General features: G+C 43.4%; 1 protein-coding gene across 4 annotated transcripts in view; it reads right to left on the bottom strand.

Moving 5' to 3' along the window:
* The window catches only part of FRMD7 (FERM domain containing 7), a 36,610-nt gene extending 15,020 nt beyond the window's left edge, over nucleotides 1-21,590 (bottom strand). Inside the window, exons 1-5 of one of the 4 annotated variants that reach the window (XM_060249323.1) lie at nucleotides 21,300-21,590; nucleotides 13,247-13,351; nucleotides 9,239-9,281; nucleotides 6,578-6,656; nucleotides 4,374-4,471 (exon numbers count right to left, since the gene is read on the bottom strand). In XM_060249323.1, the coding sequence (XP_060105306.1) occupies nucleotides 4,374-4,471; nucleotides 6,578-6,656; nucleotides 9,239-9,281; nucleotides 13,247-13,351; nucleotides 21,300-21,356 (382 nt within the window). In that variant the 5' untranslated portion in view covers nucleotides 21,357-21,590. Of the gene's footprint in view, nucleotides 1-4,373; nucleotides 4,472-6,577; nucleotides 6,657-9,238; nucleotides 9,282-12,778; nucleotides 12,876-13,246; nucleotides 13,352-21,299 lie in introns of those variants that run through there. The other 3 variants (XM_060249325.1, XM_060249326.1, XM_060249327.1) reach the window with 3 other exon arrangements.
* Nucleotides 21,591-25,772: the final 4,182 nt, after the last annotated feature.

Below are 25,772 nucleotides of genomic sequence, written 5' to 3'. Positions count from 1 at the left end.
AGAGTGGACCCTCCACAGGGATGTCTTCAGTCAAATATGCAGCTGGTTCGGAACCCCAAGGGTGGATCTGTTTGCCTCAGAGACCAACCATCAGGTTCCGCAATTCTTTTCAAGAGGCAGAACTCCAAAGGCCCTCGGCATAAGTACAGAGTGGCCACAGACTCTTCTGTATGCATTTCCTCCAACTCAGATTCTAGCTCGCTTCATCCAGAGTCTGCTGGAAAGGAAAGCAGAAGTGATCTTAGCAGCCCCCTTCTGGCCAAGGAGGGCCTGGTTTCAGGACATAAAAAGGCTTGCAGTAAGGGCACCATGGCATCTCCCCATAAGGGAGGACCTTCTCAGTCAGGTGGGCATACTTCATCCATGCCCAGAAATGCTCCATCTCACTGCCTGGAGATTGAGCGGGAACAATTAACCTCCCTGGGGTATCAGGAAGGGGTGGTTGTTACAATGCTAGCATCTAGAAAGAAGTCCACTAACAGGTCCTATAATATAACTTGCCAGGCTTTTTAATCCTGGTGTTTAGAAAAGGGCGTGGGTCCTATGGAGGCTTCGCTCTCTGAGATTCTGGCCTTCCTTCAGGATGGTCTGGAGAAGGGGCTGAGTACTAGTATGCTACGCAGACAAGTGGCAGCCATTTCTGCAGTCAGGGGGACGGGAAGGGGCAAATTCTTTTCCACTCACCCCCACATCAGGCGATTCCTTAGAATCCCCCAAGGACACACTGTTTCCCTTCATGGGATTTAAATATTGTTCTGAATGCTCTTTGTCAGAAGCCTTTCGAACCCATGGCATCCTGTGGGCTCAAGGAGCTTACCTTTAAGACAGTTTTCCTAGTAGGCATCACGTCAGCTAGGAGGGTGTCAGAGCTTAAGGCGCTGTCTAGTCACAAGGACCTGTGTATTTTCCACCAGGACAAAGTGGTTCTACGCTTAGATCCAGCCTTCATCCCAAAAGTAAATTCAAGCTTCCATAGGTCGGAGGATATAGTACTTCCTTCCTTTTGCCCAAATCCACAGAATCCTAGGAAGAAACTGTGGCACTGCTTAGATGTTCATAGGGCCTTGAGCTTTTATCTGGATAGGACCAAGTCCTTCCATACTATGGACTCTCTGTTCATTTCTTTCAAGAAATCTTCTATGGGTAAGAGCATTTCCCCTTCCACTTTAGCAGATGGGTAAGAGAGTGCATCATAGAAGCCTACAAGGTCAGGAGCCTGACGCCACCTCAGGGAGTAACGGTGCACTCTCTTAGGGGGGCAGCCACTTCGGCAGTGTACAGATCTTTTCCTTCTCTGGAGCTGGTCTGTAAGGCAGCCACATGGAAGTCTGTCCATTCCTTCACTAGACACTATAGGATAGACAAATTGGCATCCGCTGAGGCAGTGTTTGGTAGAAAGGTCCTCCAGCACACCATAGAGGCTGGAAGTCACTGAGGCCCACCCTGAAGTACACTGCTTTTTTACATCCCAGGAGTGAAGGACTGACCCACTCCTGGGAACACCGGAGAATGGAAGATTCTGTTCGCTCACCATGAAGTCTTCCTTTTCAGTGTTCCCAGAGTGGGTCAGTCCTGCCCGCCTTTCTATTTTGGAGGGGTTGGCTTCCATCTGATTTCTGGCGTGCTGGACCTTCTGACTGGACAGTCTCAAGTGAGACTTTGTAAATATGGTTCACATATTTCCCCCACTGAGCACAGGGTTTTCCTGAGCCCCCCTGGGGGTTGAGTTTTATGTTTTCGTTTAAGTTGCTCTGTTCAGTTATAAGTTGTATAGGGAGGCAAGGCATGAGGTCTGACTGGGATTCCCCTCCCCTCCAGGATCAAAGTTCTGCCGGCCCCTGCAATTGGAGAGGAGGAGCTGTTTCCCAGGAGTGAAGGACTGACCCACTCCTGGGAACACCAAGAAGGAAGACTTCACCGTGAGTGAACAGAATCTTCTGTCCTTTAAGTGACAGCCCTTCAAATACTTATAGAGAGCAATCATGTGCCCCCTCAACCTTCTCTTCTCCAGACAGAACATTCCCAAGTACCTCAGCCTTTCCTCAAAGGACTTGGTCTCCAGGCCCCTGATCATCTTCATCGCTCTCCTCTGCACCTGTTCCACTCTGTCCACTTCCTTCTTGAAGAGAGGCCTCCAGAACTGGAGACACTACTCCAGGTATTGCTGATAATGTGTTTGTGTGCTGGGGACGGCTGTTTTTGCTGTGCTTCTGTCTGTTATTAATTTAATTGCTGGTTTTTATGATTGCTCTATGCTGCCTTTTTATTGACTTCTACTTGGTTTTTTTTTAATTGCAGCATTTTGTTTGTATAGATTTTTTTTAAGAGTGCTGTACTAGAAGCGCAGAGTTGTGGACCCTTGTTTATAGCAGTATGCATTTATCTTGTCTATGTTGATGGATCCAAGAATGGTCCAGATAGTGGACAGAATTCAGTCCCCCCCACCACCATCAAAGCTCTATCAATTCAAGTTGAGAACCACTGAAAAATGAAAGCAATGAGTTAGAAGGGTATCAATTGCTTTACTTATCTTTAGATATTTAGACCCTGTTTCTCTCCTCTGTAGGGGCCCAGAGCTGCTTACAGAATGTTGTCCTCCATTTTATCCTCACAACAACCACCATGTGAGGTTGGTGAGACCGAGAAAGATTTACTGTCTCAACATCACCCAGTGAGCTTTCATAGAAGTGTCAGCATTCGAACCAGGGTCTCCAAGATCCTAGGCCATTATACCATGCTGGCAACCACTGACAAATGGATTAGAGAAACGATACAAGGAAGCCCATTCTAATCTGTATTGCCACATGTCAAATAGCAGGGAAATAACAGGAAATAACAGCAAACCACCCTGTAAAAAGTCTGCCGTGAAAACATCATGATGCGACGTCACCCCAGAGTCAGAAACGACTGGTGATTGCACAGGGGACTGACTACCATTACCTTTTTAACAGGAAAAAACAATACAGGGGAAGAACGTAATAACCTGGGTAGCTCTAAACTGCCATTCATTTTCTCAACAGGTGAAATTATATGCAGAGTATGGTTTCAGAGGGCAGCTGTGTTGATCTGTGTTAAAACAGCTGGATTTTGAGTCCAGTAGCACCTTAGGGACCAGCAAGACTTTCAGACTTTGATCTTCAGGCATGAGCTTTGACCCTTAAAAACTCATACCCTGAAAATCTTTTCTGTATATATTGGGGAAGATAAAATTTATTTTTAAAAGTTTACAGATATAATTATATACAACAAAGGAAGTCAGCTATATTAATAAAATACATTTTTCATATATGAAAGCAGACAATAGAACATAACTACAATATTCAAAGCTATTTCTCTCTTTAGAAGAAGAATTGCAGATTTATACCCCACCCTTCTCCCTGAATCAGAGACTCAGAGCGGTTTACAATCTCCTATATCTTCTCCCCCCACAACAGACACCCTGTGAGGTGGGTGGGACTGAAAGGGCTGTCACAGCAGCTGCCCTTTCAAGGACAACCTCTGCCAGAGCTACGGCTAAGCCATGGCCATTCCAGCAGCTGCAAGTGGAGGTGGGGAATCAAACCTGGTTCTCCCAGATAAGAGACCACACTCTTAACCACTACACCAAACTGGCTCTCTTTAAAAACTTACACAGGGTGTTTTATGATATTCCAAGAGAATCTGACATTGTCATATTCAGGGCTCTTTTTGAGCAGGAACGCAGTTTCAGCTGGCTTGACATCAGGGGGTGTGGCCTAATATACAAATAAGTTCCTGTTGGACTTTTTCTACACACACCCCCGGTCATATTATACAGTTTTAATTTACCCTGTCATTCAGTATTGCATTTTGATTCTACTGTCTTAACAACTAGTTTTATCTGCAGCGTTTCTAAGGTATAAGGAAGGAAAAGAATTTTAAAAGCCACCTTTACAAATATTAAAGGTAATATAAAATGGATTATTAAGTCTAAGTAAATCATTATGCTATTATTACATTACCAATATAACACTATTCTCCCGAATATGATATTATAATTCCCAAACTAGAAAAGGAAGTTATAGTGAAGTTATATATTGAAGTTGTTGGTCTCTAAGATGCTACTGGACTTAAATCTAGCTGTGCAGAATATGGTGACTAGATGCAAAAGAAGGCAGCCCTCCTGTATCCTTTAGTGGTTGTGGAGACTGGAATGTATTTTGGCTCATCTCTGGCTTGCAAAAGAGAGAAGAGATGCACCTGTTGTCCATCCTGCAGCTATCCACCTTTAAGGATCTGGGAGCATGGCTGCCCTCCTCCCTCACCTTTTTTCTTCCTCCTTCCCTCCTCCCTCACCTCTTTTTCTCCTCCTCCTGCAGAACACCCATGCATATTCCTGCTTACACTGTACGTACACTGCAAAAGGTGTGACACCATCAAAGCCGAACTGTTATCACTGCACGTCAGTCTTCCGTAGGCTAGATCCTTCTTGACTTGGAGAGTGAAAAGATATCTACAAACCAAAGTAGAGATATTACTAGTATGAACCCCTCCCAAAAGCTCCCTGCAACCCGTGAAACACAGGAAATCCTGGAGCAATAGTGCAGCCTTGTGTCAGCTGGTTCCACAGGGCAGTTGCCTGCTGCAATACATATTCTGGCCCATGTCTGTCCAGTGTCTGGGCTCATGCCATGTGGTTCTGTAATGCCCTCTACATCATTTAGTCCTTATGGAATTCCATACATTGACAGCACTGAGCATAACCTAGACTCCTGAGAACCACAATATATTTCTTAAAGAAAGTATCTGTTCTTTGTTGGTAGCCTTCATCTACTCCCACCGGCAGAACCACAATTCTTAATTTATAGCCCTTCAAGAATAATGGGAAGACCAAATTTGTTTAATGTGGTTTTTGTCCTCTGTGCAGGATGACAAAATGGGTTCCCATATTACTTACACCAATTTTAAGGTGTTTGATTATTATATATTCACCTATGTTCGCTAGTCCTGTGGAGGGAATGATGTGAGGGCACAGAAGCCCTCCTACCTGCTCACCAGAAATCTTGCTTCCTGCCCCACCTGCCATGCCAGTCATTTAACCAGTTTACAAAAACATTTTCAAGGTTATTTTTCACAATGTGAATTCTTGGTTAGGTTTTTTAAAAAGTAAAACAGATTTGCTCAGAACACTGAATTTGAGGCCCTGTGTGGGCATTTATGGAGTGCAGATCTAGCCCTGCTCTAGAGGAGGGGTCTGGATTATTATGTTTATTGTTTACATACAGTGCTTCTCCACAGACCCACTTGAGTGGTTCACAAAGTATATACAATACAATAAAATTGTAAGAATTATGAATAAGAAGCAAATCATTAAAAACAATCCCCCTATCAGCCTAAAACACTTGGCAGCCTAAAATGATATTAATAAAATAGTATCACACTAAAAACAATTCATAACAGCTTTAAAAACATGAGGACCCTTCAATGAAAAGATTGGGTGAAATGTTTTGGCCTGGCATGTAAAGGGTGGTAAGACAGATATAAGGTGAGGCCCTCAATGGAGAGGGCATTCCAAACATGAGGCGCCATCACACACACACAAACACAAAGCCCTGTCCCTGGTTCCCACCTATTTTGCCTAGGGTAGAGATTTTTTCCTCCACTGGAAGGATACTGTGCTTGTTCATACTGTGAAAATCTGCAAATGGTTTGGAATATGAAAATTGTGGACTGTCAATTACCTCTGCTTGAGGAAGATGATTCAAAGGAGCTGAACAGCTAGCAAGCTACGTTAGAGGTGGACAGTGACATCCAGTTATTACATTCTTGGCACTTTATGGATTGCAGAGACATTTTTGCACAAGTACTTCATTATATTGAATTACTGTGAGCTTACTGCCATTTGAAATCCATTTCATTGTTACAACGCTTGACTTGTTAGAGACTTCTATAATGATTTAATACAATTAATATAAATTGGAATACAGTTTAAGTACTGTATTAGTTAATTTCCACTCTTTTGCTTTTCGTGATAACTTCCAGATGATGGCTGGAGATCTCCTGGAATTACAACTAGTCTCCAGATGACAGCGATCAGTTCCCTTGGATAAAACAGCTGTTTTGGAAGGTGGACTGTATGGTATTATACCCTGCTGAGGTCCCTCCCCAACCCCGAGCCTTCCCAGGCTCCACCCCAAAAATACCCAGGTATTTCCCAACCCAGAGTTGGAAACCCAGTGGTATACCATCTAGAGTTCACCTGCCAAAAGCTGTCATTTCCTTCAGGGAAACTGATCTTTGCAGTCTATCTAGAAATCAGTTGTAATTCTGGAAGAACTCCAGGCCTTACATAGAAGTCGGTAAATCTTTTCCCCTGCCCTAGAAGTCAGTTGAATAGTTAACTAGCTTTTAACTGATTACAGAAAAAATGAATATTTACAAGATGCAGAAGATACATATATATCAGAAGAAACAATTTTCCCCCTCCCAAACTCAGTGTGTTGAATTATTTACACATTTAATGATAGCTGCCTTCAGAAACCTCCAGGGGAAGGAACTTCTGAAAGAAAATTGCAAGAGCAATAAAGCATGGCAAAACCAAAACAAAACAGGATCATACCTTGTCAGCTCTTCTCTGAGATGGCCCGGATCCACTGGGAAAAATTTCACCATAAATTTGAAAAGAATCTCCTTAGGATCTTAAAACACAACATCTTCATAAGTTTGGTTTCAAAGATCTCTCGGGAATAATTACAAATCTCTTCAAGCTCACAGCCAACGGCATCAGCTTTCCTGAATTCTCCAGGCCCCTCTGTAGTCACAGTTCCAAACTCTTGCTTTCATCCATCAGTCCTTATTAGTTTACTGACAGCCTCCTCTCTCTAAAGCTGCCAGCAACAGGGCAATCTACTGTGGAAATTCCCAACCTCCTTGGACTTGTAACCCCCTAGAGTTGTTCACTTGATTTCAAAACACCTCCCCCTTCCTCCTAAATAGAACAGATTATATGAACATAACATGAGATAAAATATTTTAACAACAATCACAATTAAATTAGGAACAATAACATCCTGTAGTATTGCACTTGGGGGTGGTGTAAAATGGTATGGCTCGATCTTAGATGCAAAGTAGGGTAGGGAGACCCCTAAAGAAGGCTCTGCAGAGGAAGGCACACTGACAATTCATCTCTCCTTTTCACCTGTCTAGAAAGCCCCTTGCCAGCATTGCCATAAATCAGGTGCAGCTTGGCAGCACATACGTACATCGTATCATGCTTTAAAAAGACACAAGCTGACTTAATAAGTTTCACTTGATGGAACAGAACTTTTGGTTTGCCTACTTCCCAAAATTTATTTATTTATTTATATTTTGACTTATATCCCGCCCTTCCCACCGAAGTGGCTCAGGGCGGCTTACAACATAATAAACTTACATAATTTTAGCTTAAAAAACATTTACATAAGAAGATTAAAACAATAAATTAATAAGACACAAAAACCATAAAAAACCATAAAAACATAAAAAACATAAAAACCAAAATGTAGTTCATGTGTGCTGGCAGCCCTTGTGCAACAGAAAAAAGTCCTGAAGATCCAAGACAGCGCATTAACAATCTAAAAATTGCCTGAAAAGGGTGCTATATGGCAAATATTTTTAATTAAAATTAATTCTGGTCTGAGAATGTTGTGACGCCCACTGTAGTTCATTGGAAATGAAATCAGGATTGGGAACTGCTGGACAAAGGCATGCACACCAAAGCTCACACCCTGAATAAAACTTTATTGGTCTTAAAGGTGCCATTGGATTCTAACTTTGTTCTGTTGCTTCAGACCCATATGGCTACCCACTTGGAGCCACCAGATACTGTTACAGTCACAGCTCAGCAGGGTATGTTTGGTGCCCAGTTGGGAGACTGTCCTGGGGAACTCATGTAAATGCATAAGAATAACGTACTTCCCAGAAATGACACATGCACATATTCACATTGCAGCACATAGCTGCAGTGATGTTAAAAGCACAGAGGACCTAAGAAACTGATTCACGTATTATCCAGGCTAGCATCCTGTCTCCTGCAGTGGCCACTCAGATGTCTCTGGAAAGCTCACAGGCTCCCCAAGATCCAATATTCAGAGGTATACTTCTAATGAATATGGAAGTTCAATCTCATTCTAATGTCACCTCAGGCAACTGCAAGTATGACCAAAATGAAGTTACCGGTGCTCATATGTCAAGAAAATGGAGTCTGTGCACAATCATGGCCAGCCCTGCCACTAAGCAGGGAGGGACGGCGGCTCAGTGGTAGAGTATCTGCTTGGGAAGCAGAAGGTCCCAGGTTCAATCCCCGGCATTTCCAACTAAAAAAGGGTCCAGGCAAGTAGGTGTGAAAAACCTCAGCTTGAGAACCTGGAGAGCCACTGCCAGTCTGAGTAGACAATACTGATTTTGATGGACCAAGGGTCTGATTCAGTATAAGGCAGCTTCATATGTAAGCAAACTACATGATTGCCTAGGGTGCCTGCCTTCTGGGGGCACCAAATTGGGCACTCCCCTGTGACTCAGTGATGTTACCAGTGTGTGTGTGTGGGGGGGGAGAAGTTAGCCTTTCCTAAGATGCCAGACAGTCTAGGACCAGCTCTGCGCACAATCTAAACAGGTTGGGATTTTTTGTCCTCCTGTAAGATGCACTCCACTTCCTCCATACTTTGCAATGTATCTGGCAGACATTTGTTCCCACCAGTTCAAATCCTGATTTAGTCATTTCATTTGGGCCACATGTTCCACCTATTTCCATTTTAATAGTACAGAATTAAATGTCCATTCACAATCTTTTTTTTTTTAAAGACAATAATATGTTAAAAGTTGCAAAATTGTTCCAGAGGTTCTGTTGGGGGGGAGGGCGGGGACAGTCTGACATCACTAAAAGCTGTGCAGAATTACCTTCTGCTGCTGTTCTTCCTAGAGAGGAAATTGCTCATTAGCACAGGCTGCTTTGAAGGAGGCTGAAGTCATCCCAGTTCCTTATTCTCATTTCCTTGTTCCTTATTCATGGATCCAAGTACAATTTCTGAGGACAATTCACACAACCCCTTAGAAAAAGGGAGATCCCCAGAATGTGGGCGTATATAATTTGCAGTGGTCCAAATTTTCTTTTGGGGTTTGGAGCTTTTAAATTATCCTCAGTATTTGTGATTGGATTCCCTAATAAGGAACTAGAAAGGTAAATTAGGAACTGGGAGGGCATCACTTTGCATTGCTTTAGCAAATTTTTTAAAATACTTACTTTTAATCTGCTTTGTTATGGGCTTGAGAAGTTCCAGCCATGCCTGTAAGAACATAAAATGAAAAAGACGGTAGAGAATCTCACAGGTTTTTTTCCTGGCTAAAACCAACACTTGTAACAGAACAAAGTGGTGGAATTGAGATCAGTCGTAATCCCAGATCGCCTGGAGATCAGTTGTAATCCCAGATCACCTGGAGATCAATTGTAATCCCAGGAGATCACCAGCCACTACCTAGAGTCTGGCAAGCCTAGGTGGTAAGTGAAGCACTCATCCCTTTTCCTGCCATGCTAATTTTCTCTTTGCACAGAAGCTTATTTTAATATAGTGGAGCACTAAAAAAAACCCCTAACCCCTTCCTTGCAGGCAGAAACAGCATAGCCTATTCTACCACATTGTGGCCCCACCACTTTCTCCTGCATGCGTTAGACCCAGCCTCTGGCAGCCAAACAATGCAGAGAAGTTAATCTGTGTACTGATGTATATCACTGAGTGATGCTCCTTGAATGGTTTCTGGGGAGAAACAGCCTTTCAGCAGACAGGCCAAGATTCACTCGTTAGTTCTTTATAAATGCGGAGCCCTGTTCTCACCCACTCTCCTGCACTGCAGCAAGTTAATGAAGCGGAAGAAAGTCAATGGGCTCCATTGTTGCCTTGATGATGTCGAACTGGACCAATGATGCTCAACAACACTTCAATTTTCCACCTGGATTTGCCTGCTAGAGAAAAAGGCCTGTTCTGCTGAGACAGGATTTTTTTCACCAGTGGAAAGAAAAAAGGGGGGGGGGAATAACACAAGGCTTGAGGGTGGGGGGTGGTTTTAGAAAGAACTATAAATATCTCTGCATGCACTTGAGAGAGGCCAGTGATTAGCTCCAGGGGAACTTCCCCAATACACAAGGTTCACTGCACAGCTGTTGTCAAAGGCATCTATTTCTCAAAAGATAATAGAACCTCATTCTAAGGAATTGTGGAGTCCATTTTTTTAAATGCATGTAGGTCAGAGCTCTCTGCAGACTAGCCATTCTTTCACAGGATTGTCCCAATGAGGAGGCAGAGCTATTTAGATGAGGCAAACAGGAAATGCAGGTGAAGTAGACAGGAAATACAATTATTCTGGTTTACCACTAGGCGAAGTTCAAAATAAGTCTGTCAGAGATTCAGAACTTAGTTGGAACTTTATTTTACTCCAGTTTTTTCCCCTATCCCTGTATCTTACTAAGCACTTTATAATTTATTAGTATTGGTGATGGTTTGTTGCTTTTTCTAAGAGCACATCTACACAGTAGCATACAATCCAGGATTTTAAATGTAACCCCACCTATAGTAAAATTCACAATTAGGCACAGGATTCAGCATCTTAAGTTTTTCTTTTTAAAAGCAAGTTTCTAGCCCTCATGGCTGAGAAAAGGCTGACAATGCACAGTGAAATCCCTTTTAGTATTCTTACAGTGCAATCCTAAGGAGAGTTACTCCATTCTAAGCCCATTGAAATGAATAGGCTTAGACTGGAGTAACTCTCTTTAGGATTACACTGTTAGTATTATAAAATTTAATGCCATGACCTGTCAGATGGCTCTTCAACCTGGGGGGAGAGATCAGAGAGATTTCCAGTTATCAGGGCCAAGGGCTAAGCACAACTCCTTCCTTTCCCCATAGCATATACAGTGCAATTCTGAAGAGAGTTACACCTTTCTAAGTCCATTACAGTCAATTAGTTTAGAAGGGTACAACTCTGCCTAGAATTGCACTGCATATTTAGCGCAATAAGTAGACTTCTCTGGGCAATCTGAATAATTCAATTAGGCTGCAGAATCCAGCTTTTCATGGTGCAGAATTTAAGCCGTGGGCTCTGTAAGGTATCATTCTCACAAGCAGTGGATGAGGCAAAGAGGGTGCGTATGAATGAATGTTCCTCTGTATGAAAACAAATCAAAACTCCACTGCGAGTAAGAAGTAACATACTGAGAATTGTAATGAATTGATGCAAGCCTGGGAGTTCTCAACATTCTATAAGGAAAAGGAGATCAGTACTTGTGGTAAGGTTGTCAGCTGTTAGTTGGGATACACCTGGAGGTTTTGGGAGAGGAACTTGGAGAGGGTGGGGTTTGGAGAAGAGAGGGATCTCAGCAGGGTAAAATGCCATAAAGTCCTGCAAAATAGTGGATTCAGATGCTAGAGTGATTTCAGCATAGCCTTTTTTTAGCGAAAACCCAATTATCAATCCATGAAGCCAGCCATAGCTATAGATACAGAAACTCCACCCAAAACACACCTCCAGCAATAAACAACCCAATAGAAAACCAGGCACTTGGATCGTTCATTTGCATGGGCTTCATTCAAATGGATATTACCTAATTGACTGACTCAGCAATGAGCTTCATTCAAGTGGATATTTCCTGATTAGTTGGCTCCGCAAGAGTGGCCAATCTGAGTGCAGCTGCCAGGATTCTCTCAAACAAAAGGTCTTTGCTTGAAGCTCCCAACACACCACAGTCCACCTTTCAGAACAGCCATTCTCTCCAGGTGAACTGATCTCTGTTGCCTAGAGATCAGTTGTAATCCCAGGAGATCTCCAGCCAGGTGGAGTCTGGCAAGCCTAGGCAGTAAGGGAAGAAAGGCAGGGAGAAAGAAAAAGGGGAAACTGGTAGGGTTGCCATGTTTGTGTTGGAAAATACCTGGAGACTGGGGGTGTATCCAGGAGAGGATGGGGTTTGGGGAGGGGCCTCATGATGGAACAATGCCATAGAGTCCACCCTTCAAAGCAGCCATTTTCACCAGGGGAGATGATCTCTGCCAGCTGGAGATCGGTTGTAAAAGTGGAAAATCTCCAGGCCCCAACTGGAGGCTGGCAACCCTGGAGACTGATGAAAGAAAAACCCTGCTCAGTTGAAGCCCTTAGAAGACATTAGACTTGCCAATCCTGGATTGGGGAACTGCTTAGTGGGTGGAGCCTGAGAGGGTGGGGTTTGGGGAGGGGAGGGACCTCAGTGGGATATAATGCCATGGAGTCCAGTTTCCAAAGCATGTCTTGTGGATTTTTTTTGTAATTCAAGCAGATCTCCAGGCCACACCTGGAGTTTGGCAAGCCTAGGTAGTGAGGAAAGAAAGGCAGGGCTAAAAGAGAGAGAAAGAGGGAAGCTGAGTAAAGGAAAAACCCTAATAAACTAAAAATGCGAACAAGTAGAAAGGGCCTGCTATGTATAGGTTAGCAGTCAGGGGATGCCGTGAGAAAATCCTAAAATTACGGATTTCTGATTGCCAGAGACAATTACCAGATGCCGTCACAACAAAAGCCTGGACACTTATCACAGCTTTGAAGCTCTGGCCTGTGGCAGGACATTAAAGCAAGGATGTTGGCTGCAGCCCAGTCACCGAGCCCAGAGACACAACATGTTCAGTTCCAAAACTGCCAAGTAACACTGTTTAGTTTGGCGTTCCTGCTTTATGATATAGCCGACTTTCCTGATTTAACAAGGAAGTTATTTAAATGGTATGCTGTAAGTTCCTCGTTTCTATCTGCTACTCAGCATTTTACTCACCATTCTGGCTTTATCTGGCCAAGTCTAACAGACCAGTTTTCTGTGCACAGCTTCACAGCTCCACCCTGACCTGGAAGGCACAGGAGAGCCTGATCTCAGAAGCTAAGCAGGGTCAGCCCTGATTAGTGTTTGGATGGAAGACTATTAAGGAAGTCTGGGGTTGTTGTGCAGACAAAGACAATGCAAACCACCTCTGAAGTCTCTCTCCTTGAAAATGCTATGGGGTTGCCATAAATCAGCTGCAATCTGATGGCACTCTGCACCATCTTTCACAGTTCCATCTTAAGCAGAGTTCACAGCCTTCTAAGCCCTTTTATTTTAATTGACTTAGAAGGGTGTAACTCTGCTTAGAACTGCACTGTTAGTCATGTGAAACTGTATAGCCCAGGTTCCGCATGTCAATGTACATCATCTTCCGTAGCTAGCATGTCTACATGGCATTTCTAAGATATCAGACTTTTCACTTACTGTATGCCCCGCAGGATTCCAAAACTCCAGTCCAAAATATTCCTTTTCGGCAAGGTTCAAGTGGCTGCAGCTCAGGTTGAACAATGTTTTGCCAGAAGATTTTTGCTATTGGCAAGAAGAGCAAGAGGGAACACCCAAAGCCAAGAAGATTAAAAATGAATTTCAGTACATGAGGACAGAAACTCTTAACATTTTAAACTCTTTTAAATTTTCTTTAAAGAAAATCTTTACCTACTATTAACATAAACTTTGGATAGCATACTTTGCTTACAGGACTGAGATGGAACCTCAGTTCTGGATTCATAACCATTAAGGGTGATTTCCTTAACTGGAGAGCCAAGGTGTGGTGGGGGCTATACTGTCAGTTAAGGATCTGGAGACCTAGGATTGAATCTCCACTCTGCCAGGGAAACATGGGTGAGTCACACACTCTCCCTGTTTAACCTACCTCACAGCGTTGTTGTTCTGAGAACAAAATGGAGGAGAGAAGGACAATGTTGTAAGCTGCACTGTGTCCCCTTGGCAGGACTTTTTTTGTAGCAGGAACTCCTTTGCATATTAGGCCACACACCCCTCATGTAGCCAATGCTCCTGGAGCTTACAGTAGGCCCTATATTAAGAGCTCTGTAAGCTCTTGGAGGATTAGCTACATCAGGGGTATGTGGCCTAATAGGCAAAGGAGTTCCTGCTGCAAAAAAAGCCCTGCCCATTGGAGGGGGAAAGGGTGCATAAATAGCTAAATAAATAAATATATTTCTGCAAGAATTAAGTGCACCTTTGAGTCTTCACACACGCAGTGGCTACTTTTGCTCTCAGAAGGCAGAAAAAACTTTTCTCACATGAAGCAGGATGAACATGGAGTACCCTGTGAATTTACTGGATTGGGCCAATCAATTAACACAGCAGAATTTAATTCCCAGATGTAACTTTTAAAGATGTCTCTATACACAACAAGATCCAAGAGGTTTCAAAAGAGGCAGTTCAGGGACATGGTTATTGCTGCTGTGACTACCTCAGGGCAGAAAATGAGCATGTCAGGAATTCAAAGAGCCGTGAAATGATGAAGAGCTTTTGTGCTTGTGTTTCAGCCACCTCCTGAAACCAGCTCCTAGGTGCGTTCCAAACAGGTTAAATGAGTTACAAGTCTCCATCTTCTCCAAGCTTTTTAATTAAATGCCATTTGTCACCCCCACCCCACCCCTTGCATGGCAACCTATCTAAGAATGCCACATAGGATGATTTGAAGAGCAAGAGTTTTCCTTAGAAGCTACTGCCGGATCTCTATCGAGCACACTTCTGTTGAGCTTTTACCAAAACCCCAAAAAACCATAAGGCACTGATTGCTTTTGAAGTTAAGGTAGAATATACAGGCTGATTCACAACCATTTAAGACCTGTATTTTGAACAACCCATACTGATATTTATATCAGCTTTGGTCCCATATATTGGCCCCATAAATCCAAGCTGGCAAGGATTGAGCTATCTTTTCATTATTAAAAAAAAATCTATCTGATCTTTACCCAAACCCAATGAGTTATGTCTGTCTGGCATACAGAGATCTTCCCTCCACTGTTTTATCCTCACAGCCTTCTGAAGTAGGTTAGGCTGAAGGCACACAACTAGTCTAAGGTCACCCCGACTTGGATAGCCCAAGCAAGCCTGATCCCCTCAGATCTCAAAAGCTAAGCAGGGCCAACCCTGGCAAGTACTTGGATGAGAGACTCTAAGGACTACAAGGATGGGATCATGCAGAGGCAGGCAGCAGCAAGTTTCAGCAACTCTCTGAAATGTCCAAGGCCCACTAGGGGGTGCCAGAAGTCAGCCATGAATTCGAAGCACACATGCGTGGGCACAGACATCTTTTTTTTTAAAAATTAAAGAACTAGTTTAAGGTCACTTGGTGAGCTACATGGCCAGAATGTAGATTTGAGCACGTCAACTCACTCCTAGTCTGGCACTCTAACCGCTATACTGCGCTGACTCATGCTGTGATCATGTGATTGCTGTCTGCTGTCTGCTCAGCTGTACCCAAATTGGATCTGCATTTTTTCATTCTTCTTTAATCCTAGCTGAGATGTGTTCAGCGTTTCTCCTCAGGTTCTTCACTTGGAAGTACCTTTGATGATTAGCAAGGTATCTGATGATTAGTAAGCTATCTGGTTTTCAGAATATTTTTGAAGTTAAGGTAGCATATACAGTTAAGGTAGCATATACATCTTATTTGTTAAGGTAGCATATACATCTTATTTGTCAACGATTTCTGTAACACCCCTCCCTCAGCTTGAAAGACCGCACTGCTGAGGTCTTAGCTGTGGGATGGCCTCTGGTATGCCCTGATGAGGCTGACCCACCATTGCAATTTGCACATCTTAATTGAGTGTCAAGGTCCTTGAAGAGGAATGATAATTAATTATCGTGGTGCTTGAAGAACAGTGAGGTTTAAAAGCTGATTGCCCAAGGTTTCCTGGCAGTTTTAATGACACTCACTTTTCCTGCCCATCGTGTGTAAAAATACAGGTCTTGTGAATGAAATGAACATTGGGTGTTGCAAAATCAGCAAAAAGAAGAGGGCCACACCAAAAGCAGGAAAAATGACAGCCAGCAAAGCTAATAAGGTGCAATTGTGGCAGTCAAGTGCAACAGTAAGTTAATAATTAACCAGAAAATCACAAGAGTACTTTACCCGCTGTGCCTACAAGGCAGTGGCTGAGACTCAATGGCAAAACACTTGAAGGTCCCAAGTTGAGTCCTCCCCAATTAGAGGCAGGGCCAGTCCTAGACTGTTTGGCACCTTAGGTAAGGCTAACTTCTGGCAATGCCCCCCCACTGATAACATCACCGAATCATATGGGAAGCACCGAATTCAGTGACCCCAGAAGGCCGGCACCCTAGGCAATTGCCTAGTTTGCCTAGTGGCAGGGCCAGCCCTGATTAGAGCATCTTGAGAAGCAGCTGTGAGGAGCCAGAGACCAGTGGTCCTACAAGGGCTGCTCGCTCTTGGTTGGGATATACTTGGAATTGGGAGGGGGAAGCCTTGGGAAGGGTTGGGTTTGGGGTCAGGAGGGCCCTCAGCAAGACATATTGACACAGAATCCACCCTTCAATGTGGCCAGTTTCTCCAGGGAGGGGAGCAGGTCTCTGATACATAAACCTTGTGATTCCTGTGGGCACATTCATACCATGTGACCCAGCAGCCTATCCATACTCATGCCTGCAGTCGCTCACAAGGGTTTGTGATGGCTGAAGAGAAACCACCGCGGAGGAGCTCAGTCCATGGCCAAGGCATAAACTTTAAGAGAGAAGCCATGGGGTTTTTTTGTTACAGAGGACATGCTCTACATTAATCTCCAATGGAGGGGATCTTTTCATGTGGCAGAAAAGACCTGAGGGCTTGGAGAGTCATGGGCATCTGAAGTGGACAATATGGAGCTAATGGACCGCAGATCTGATGGGGAATAAGACCGCTTCTCCTGCTTCTGGACAAAAACAAAAAAGTCCATCTGTGCGCAGGCATGAAGGTCCGGGATCCTATATACCAGGGACAGCCCCTTGATGCAATGCCCTTGCTGAGTCCTTTTGCTAAGCACAGTGGGTCTGGCACACAGCCGGATGGATGCACTTGTCATTCTGACATCGGCTCCCAAGGAAATTGAAGGGTTGCTTACACATGCCGTGCTTTGCTCAGCACGAAGCGTATATGTGAACATTTTATAGATAACCCCTCATTGCTCTCAGCATGCTTCAAATTACCACCCCCGTGCAGGCAAGCAGCTGGAAAGTGACAGCGTAATAACAGTATTCTCTGGAGGGCTGTCCCAGTTCTCCTCCAAACGGCTGGATCGCAGCAGTAATTAAAACAATTATCATTGTTTGTTCCTCCTGCGCTAGAATATTTGGGCACCGACTCCCAGAGGAAAAGAGCTGGAGACCACCATTAGGCCGTTTCCTCATAAGAGAGCAATGGGCAGCGCTTCTAATGGGGAAGCATCACGTCTTCTAAAGTATTTGGTATCTTTGCCTCCTTTCTTATCAGAGGAGAAGCAGAATATTTATGCCTGTTAGGGAATGTGGCACCCTAGGAAAAAAATATTGCCCCAGATAAAGAAATCAATTCATGCACCATCCATGATGTTTCGTTGCTTCTCCCACAAGATCTTTGCAAGCAATGTGCAGCCTTCCCAGATATCTTTTTGTCATGCAATAAATGCATGACTGTTTTTTATTGCCAGGTAGTAGCTTACCAGAGTTGTTGCTTTTGTAGAGATTTTGTTTTCTCATCACTCCAGAAAGAATATTATGCTAATGGGGAAAATGATCTCCTGCCCTCCATCCCTGCCCCCTGCTAAAGCCATGCGAGTGCTGTGTGGAATGTGGCAGCACAAGCAACATGGGAACCTGTTGTGTGGTGCTTGTGACCTCATCAGTAATGAGAGATATGAATAACCTTTCTCCACTGCTGCGCCATCTTGGAGGGGAGGGGAGCCTATTCTCAGTTTTATTTTACTTTTAAATGTCTTTAGATGTGCACAACTCCCCTCATCTATTCCTGTAAGAATCAACATGAATAAATAAGCAGTGAGCCTTTCCTCCCCGCCACAGAGAATGTCAGAGGGATTACTCTTTGTTACTCTTTTTAGAAAAATAAATAATGAGATTAAAATAGAGGTCCCTGAGCCTGTTCAACGGAAAGGGCAGGATATAAATGGGATAAATGAAATGAAACTAGAAAACCATCAAGATGTGTAACAATATTTGTCTGTAGCAGTAGAAAAGAGCAAGTGTGTGGTAGCACCTTAAAGGCTAACAACATCTGTGGCAGGGTATCTATGAGCTTTCGTTCGTCACTGCTCACTTCAGATACCTGACTCACGAAAACTCATACCCTGCCACAGGTTTTGTTAGCCTTTAAACTACTAGTGGACTCCTGCTATTTTCTACTGCTATAGACACAGGTATGAAAATTGCACCCAAACAGTTCTGTTTCAGATGTCTTTTGCCAGTGTGCGGTAGAGTGGTTAGAGCAGGGGTGACCAAACTGTGGCTTGGGAGCCATATGTGGCTCTTTCACACCTATTGTGTGTCTCTCAAAGCCCCCACCACCCCATTGGCCGACTGGGAGAAGGCATTTGTCTCTTCAAATCACTTCTCCAAGCCAAGCCAGCCAGTGGCTTGGAAAATGCATTTACAGTTAAGGTTGCTTTCTTTCCACCTCTCCCTCCCCCATCTATTTGCCTTCCTTCTTCTTAAACATCTGATGTTCATGTCTTGTGGCTCTCAAACATCTGATGTTTATTCTGTATGGCTCTTATACTAAGCAGGTTTGGCCACCCCTGGGTTAGAGTGTCAGTTTAGAACCAGGATGGACAAATTCCCATGCATCCATGAAGTCATAAGGTAATCTTGTGACATCGTTTTCTCTTAGCCTAATCTATTTCACAGGGTTGTTGTGAGGATAAAATTGGGGGGCAGGAAACAGCAGCTATGCTAGCTTGAGAATGAGAACTTATTTTCAGAACAAAATACTGTTTTGTTAGCTCACAATTTCCCAGTTCTGAAAAAAGAAACACCTCATTCTTTAAACAGAAACTATATGGTGTTTTCAAATTCTTTGACAATGAATAAGTGTTTTAGGTGGGGTGGCCCAAAATGAGTTTCTAAGGTGCTGCATAATTCTTCCTCAGCTTGTGGAGTATTTTATAATTTTAAAAATCCTTTTGGAAGATTTGTACACTGCCTTTCCAGCAGCCCAGAGCACCATCAATAAAACAGTCTATAGGAGCTAGGGTTGCCAACTCTAGGTTGGGACATTTCTGAAGATTTGGGATAGGACCTGGGAAGGGCAGAAAACTTAGCTGGGATGTATGATGCCATAGACTTTTCCCTCCAAAGCTGCCATTTTCTTCAGGGGAACAGATCCCAGTAGTCTGGATATCAATTGTAACTCCAGGTGGTCTCCAGGCTCCACCTGGAGGTTGGCAACCCTAGGAGCAGACCGTAAAACCTCTACAAAAGATGGAACCCTGTAGTTAAATACCTGGGTAAAGAGAAATGTTTTGGCCTGGCACCTAAATGAGAGTAATGAGACACTAGGAGAGCCTCAAGCGAGAGGATATTCCAAAGTTTAGGTGACACCACTATAAAAAGCCCTGTCTCTTCAGGTGGTGTCAGTCACAGAGAGCAGGGCCTGAAAAGAGAATTTGAACTAGTGGGCTGGAAGATATGGGAGGAAGCAGATAAATGCCTTGTTCTCTTGTGGACTGCTTACAATGAAACAAATAATAACAGTTACTAGTGGATTTTGTCTCACTCCAGTTTGCCACTCAGCTTAATCCACATTTACTCCGTGGCCAATCTATCTGTTTTGGGCAACCTTGAAGCAATTTAAGTTGCATTGCTGGATGTGATGGTTTCACCCTACTCAATTATTTCCCAGCCACACAACCCACATTTTCAACATGCCAGTTTGGTCCTGTTCATTGGCCCAGAAATCAACCAGATATTGACGAAGAGCTTTCTGACCTCTTCCAGGTTCTAAGGAAAGCCACCTCCAAGTTGCCTGAAAGATCCCTCCAAAATGTGGCCCAGAGGCAGGTTTCTTTTTTATTCCAGAAAGGTCACTAATTCAGGTCCTCATTCATTGTAACCACTACAGCATCAAATTCCTCCAAGGGGGTTGTATGGTTTGAAAAGGAAAAGACCAGCTGGGACTTTAATGGAAGCTTTTTGTTACAATAACACACCATGCAGAGTTTAAGTGCTGTGGCTAACAGGCAAGGTGAGGTGGAAAAGCTGAAACATGGAGGTGTGAAGGTGCCAAACTCAAATTCTAATGGGCCAGAATTTGGTAAAATTAAAAGAAAGAATCTGCTTGCTTCCCATTTTTTTAAAAAATATTTATTTGGAATTTCTGAAATAGCTCTTTTGAAAAAAGGATATATTTTAAAGATATCTCTGTTGCAGCTCCACCCTGATAAGATTCACACACTATCTAAAAATGGCAAATATTTTAAAGAGGTTCCTAACTTTCCTCCAGGTTCCTAACTTTCCTGAAGTAAAGCCACGCAAATTCCTTTCCTACCAATCTAGATTATTGTCTTTCCTTAAAAACAAGCACATACCAATTGGCAACAAATACAGCTTCTCACAAACTAGAGAAAAAGAGAACTGTGTGAGGCATTTCCCAGGATGCTTTAATGTTTGCACGCATCATACTAAACAGGACAAGACAGTCATCATGTAGCCAATTAACATTTGGAAGGAATGCATTTTCACATGTCAATTTAGTCAACCATTTAAGGGGAAGTTTCTGGAGTCTCTGTTAACATATAAATGAATTTGGAATGTGAAGCAAGACTTAAAAATAAGTACCAATAAATACTTTGCCCCAAAGGATGCCTTTTATTAATATTAATAATAATGATAATAATAATAAACAATAACATCACTTATGCTATAATCTGCATCATAATTAAATACTATTTATTATACAATTAAAGCAGTAATTACACTTTGTTAATTTTCAGGCTTAACCTTTAAATGTTCTTTTTATGACTTTAGTAATAGCAGGCCACATTAAATTCTTGCATGCAATTATTTCTTATCACTTTAAATATTATAAGCAAAAATGATTTTTTCCAAAATGATATCCAAAAATTATTTTTTTTAAAAAAGATTCATCAGTGTTTATTAACCTTCAGATATTTCTTGGTGAAATACAATTCTGTCCGATAGACAGACAGAGAGACAGACGGACAGACATCCTACAAGACATTATTGTTGCCAGTCAGACAATGAGGACAAGCTTTCTCGATTGGAAAAGAACACAATCATATTGACAAACAGTTATTTGCATTGTTTAATAAAGGCTTTTCAATTGCAAATTCATATCCCTCAGCTCTAGAGGGGAATAAAAACATACAGGGAGAGCTCTGCCTCTAACTACACTTCCCTTGTTCCGAAACCCAAATGCAGAAGTGGACAGAGAGCTCAGGAAGGTGAGAGAAGCTTTTGAAGCCACAAATAGAAATAAATAGCAACTAGAGAATCCACTTACATCAACAACGAAGATCTTCTGAGAGTCATCTAAAAACTGGACTTTCAAATGCAGCATCCTTGAGTGCGCAGCTGAGCAACCGGCAAGAACTAGATGCTCTGGGATGTGAGCAGCAGAGAAACAGAGGATAGCCTCTCTTGTGATTCATACAGAATTCTCCCTCTCTCTGCTGGGTGATACAAGCTGAAGTCTTAAGCGCAGCCTTTGCAGTGGAGCACAGGTGAAAACAAGCCAGAGATGCTAGTGGGAGAAATCAGTACAAAACGTGACCATTATGGGCTTTTGTTAGTGACTTCTTCTGATTTGCTTCTAAAACTTTACAAGCTGCACAAAGCTGGGCCACTTTATTTTATTTTATTTATTTATTTTATCACGTTTATAGCTGTCCCTCCCCATTGGCATTGAAATAAGCATGACTGTGAATTTGTTTCAGACCGAAGCCAGTATTCATTGCTTCATGTATCACAGAAGATGGAAAGGGGAATGATAGTATCAAAAAACATTTCTACTATTGGCTAGAATTTGTTTGACTCAACATTTCTTACAGCAGGTGCAGTCTGTGGCTATGCAACAGCTACTCTTTTTTTCTTGCCCCAAACATGAGGACTAGAGACTTCCTTTTTTTTAGTAAGAAAAAAAATCCAGCCCAGGTAGCTACAAAAAGAGGCTGTGGAAGTCATGTATGGTTGTGAAATGGCTATGGGAGATTACGGGGGGGGGGGGGGGGGTGGACTGGTTATTTATTAAAGTAGAGACATCATTTGCAAGCAGGGACATCTAAAGAACAGCTAATTTTCTAAAGCCATTTCCCCCCACTGAGTGAATACCTGGCTGAATAATCCAACCATTGCTTTGCAACCTCAAGGGCATAAGAATGAATCTTCTCCATTCCCACTGATGTCTTTGTAAAGTGGTATCAAGTCATAGCTGCCTTGTGACAACCTCAGCACAGGACATTCAAGACAAGTGAGAAGCAGAGATGGTTTGCCATCACCTTCCTCGGCAGAGCCTTCCTTCCAAATACTGACCCAACTTAGCTTTTGAGATCTGATATGACTCAGCTATACAATGCTGCCTTCCCTCCTTTCTCATACTGATGCTTAACAGAGTGAATGGCTACAATCTCATCTGAAGAACGTTAATTTGGAAATGAGCTCGTATATGTTGCTCCCCCCTGACCTGAATGATGCTGCATCAAGTTCAACGCTCCTTTCCTAGAAAAAACAGTTTGAGTCCAGTGGCACCTTTAAGACCAACAAAGCTTTATTCTGGGCATAAGCTTTCAGGTGTATGCACACTTTTCCAGATCCTTTTATAGGAAAAAGAACCTTATTTTGCTCACAGAAGGGCTCAGATTCTATGAGATTCTCCTCATATGGAGTCAAACAGTTGTACTATCAAATCCAGGATGATTGAGCAGTTCTCCTCCAGGGTCTCTGGCAGATGCCTTTCCTCACCCTGTTAACCTTAGATCTGATAGATGAGATGGTGGGAACAGACTGAACATGTGTTGCAGGAAATTCTTTATCAGCAGGTATCTCTCCTGAGGTTGAAAGCAGGATATTGCAAAGGGGAGAACTGACCATTATGGCCAGTGGCCTAACTCCCCCAGGGTTGGGCCATCCCAGTTACAAAAAGGTTGTTACTCAGCTAGACCAAGCCACAACCCCCCTGAGGGAAGGTGGCATTTGGCCTGACTGAGCTGTACACAGCCAGAGAAGAAGAGGAGGAGGAGGAAGAAGATGATGATGATATTGGATTTATATCCTGTCCTCCACTCCAAATTTCAGAGTCTCAGAGCAGCTCACAATCTCCTTTATCTTCCTCCCCCACAACAGCAGCTGCCCTTTCAAGGACAACCTCTGTCAGAGCTATGGCTAACCCAAGGCCATTCCAGCAGGTGCAAGTGGAAGAGTGGGGAATCAAACCTAGTTCTCCCAGATAAGAGTCCGCATACTTAACCACTACACCAAAGGAGGACAGCACCCATGCAACATGGGAAAGGTAATGCCCAGCCAAGCCCAGGCCAAGCCACAAGCATTGTAGGTCTGCTGCCTAGCTGGGCAGGCAAGTTGGCTCATTCTCCCTTTCTCGTTCCTTTGGGAAGTGGGGCCGTGATGGAGCAGGACCAAAGCCAGGGTGGACCAAAGCCAGGGGCCTTTTCTGGGGCAATTCCCCCCCCCCCCCCGCAGGCTACCCTGTCCTGACATCATCTACTTGTTCCTGTAAATCAACTCTGTTAGCTTTATCTGTAAGCAGGGCTTTTTTTTAGTAGGAACGCACAGGAATGCAGTCCTAGCTGGCTTGACATCAGGGGTGTGTGGCCTAATATGCAAATGAGTTCCTGTTGGACTTTTTCTACAAAAAAAGCCCTGTCTGGAAGTTAATAGAGTTTGCAAATAATTAGGGTAAATCAGGCCATGTGCTTTCATGGTTTCTAAAAAAATCTTATTAAGAAGTTACCCTAACAATGTTGAAAGCCAAAGCAAAGAGATTTTGTACACAATATATACCCATGCATCATTTAAACAAAAATTATGTATAACAGGGTTTCAAATAAAACAGATATTTTTCTCCCATAGCATACACACAAATGCTGTTCCCATGTCTGTATCTTGGTCATGCTCCGTTGTCATTGAGTTACAGGAGAGACACCTCTGCCCCAGTGGTTGATTGCTGGCCTTGCACCAAAAAGGTTCCAGGTTCTCTTAAAGGACCTCACAGCGTTTCTCTGCCTGAGACCACAGAGAGCCCTGCAAATGAAAATAAAGAGCATTCAGCCAGGGTGATCAAGGATCTGATTCAAGACAGCTTCATATAAAGTTAACAGGTTACCAATAGAACAAAGTTAGAGCCCAATGACACCTTTAAGACCAACAACATTTTATCTGAAGAAATGTGTTCACATGAAAGCTCACACTGGGCTCTAACTTTGTTCCGTTGCTTCAGACCAACAGGGTTACTCACCTGGGTTTCCATTAGGTACAGTTCTGAGCTGGTGTAAAATATGCCCCCCCCTTTCCTGAAATGGGGATGTCACCACTATTTAGGAATGGAGGGTATTTTCTTTATAATGGCCCTGATTTTGTCTGCTCCACATTCTCCTATGAAAGTGAGCCCCGTTGCTCAGCGCTGGAACTGAACACAGCGACCCTGAGCCGCGTTCCCTACAAGAGCTATTTGCTTTAAAAGAGCTCCACCTGCTGGCCTTTTTAATGAAATGAAAATAAATTTCTAATTTCCCACTCAAGTCCATTGAAGCCTACCTCGCACCTGACTGCGAATAGTCTTTGTACTTTAACCTCTTTATTCTTGTTAAGGGTTTTAAGAGCTTTTTTTGTTAGAAAAATCCCAGCAGGAACTCATTTGCATATTAGGCCACATCTGCTGGCACCAAAGCCGGCCAGAACTGCGATCCTGTGCGTTCCTGCTCAAGAAAAGCCCTGAGGGTTTCTGGATTCTATGGATCTTATGAATGTACTGTGATCAGAGGGAGCAGTCCTAACTGCAGAGGAGGCGCTTGTGAGGTTATGGCTTCAGAACCCAGGGCAATAGTGAAAGTTAGTGACAGATAGCTAATCCATAAAACTGTGCTGAATCATGAGGTCATGTTTCGTAGAAAACAAACTATGCACCCTGAGAATTGTGGTAACTATTTAGGGGCAGGGGTCAAGGGTGGAGTAGGAGCTTCAGCCATTCCCTTGTGCTGTGTTCCCAAATCAAAATGCCCTTGTGGGATGTGGAGAAACGCCATTTTAGGCCTGTGCTTGTCTGGGAGTTGGCTAGAGGCGTCTATAAAACTCTAGGCAAGGCTTTTCTGGATGGTATGGTCAGGGCCAGTTATATATTAGGGAAAGAAGGAGCATTTATCTCTACTTTCATTTATTACTTCTGTTCACCCTGTATTTAAAGATGTCTGTATATAGTTATAAATTTTAAATAAATATTTTGTCTGTTTAAAAAGGTAGTCCCTCTGTACCACATAGGTTCCCCAACCGCCTTAGAACATGCTACTGCAAGAGGGGAATCCAGGAAAGGGGGAAGGCATACAGTTGACAAGAGTGCCAATCCTCCAGGGGTCTCCCATAGAAGGACTTTGGTCTCTGTCGTAACCAGGTGCTGGGTTGGCAGAGGACCTTGAGGCCAGGCCTCAGAACTGGCAATGGGAATTGGGAGTCCTGTTCCTCTTGGTCAGGAACTCCTAAATTGAACAGGTGGTGGCAGTGTGCCCTAGTGGTGGGAAGAGGATAAGCTCCCTCCAGGAGTTGGCAACTCAAAAGGGAGTTGACGGGACCAGGACTGAAGACAGAATCGAGCCAGTTCTGTCACATGGGGTATTATATGCTCCACTTGAGCAGTCCAACCAGGCCCATAGCTATGGGGGGCACTCTATTTAATCCCTCCCTTCTTTCTGTGGGGCCCCTCCATTGGAGGGCCTCCAATATTTTCTATTTCAGCCAGCAGGACCTGAGA

The sequence above is a fragment of the Heteronotia binoei genome, chromosome 11 (genome assembly GCF_032191835.1).
Source record: "Heteronotia binoei isolate CCM8104 ecotype False Entrance Well chromosome 11, APGP_CSIRO_Hbin_v1, whole genome shotgun sequence".
NCBI lineage: Eukaryota > Metazoa > Chordata > Lepidosauria > Squamata > Gekkonidae > Heteronotia > Heteronotia binoei.
This window is presented reverse-complemented; position numbering and strand designations above follow the sequence as displayed.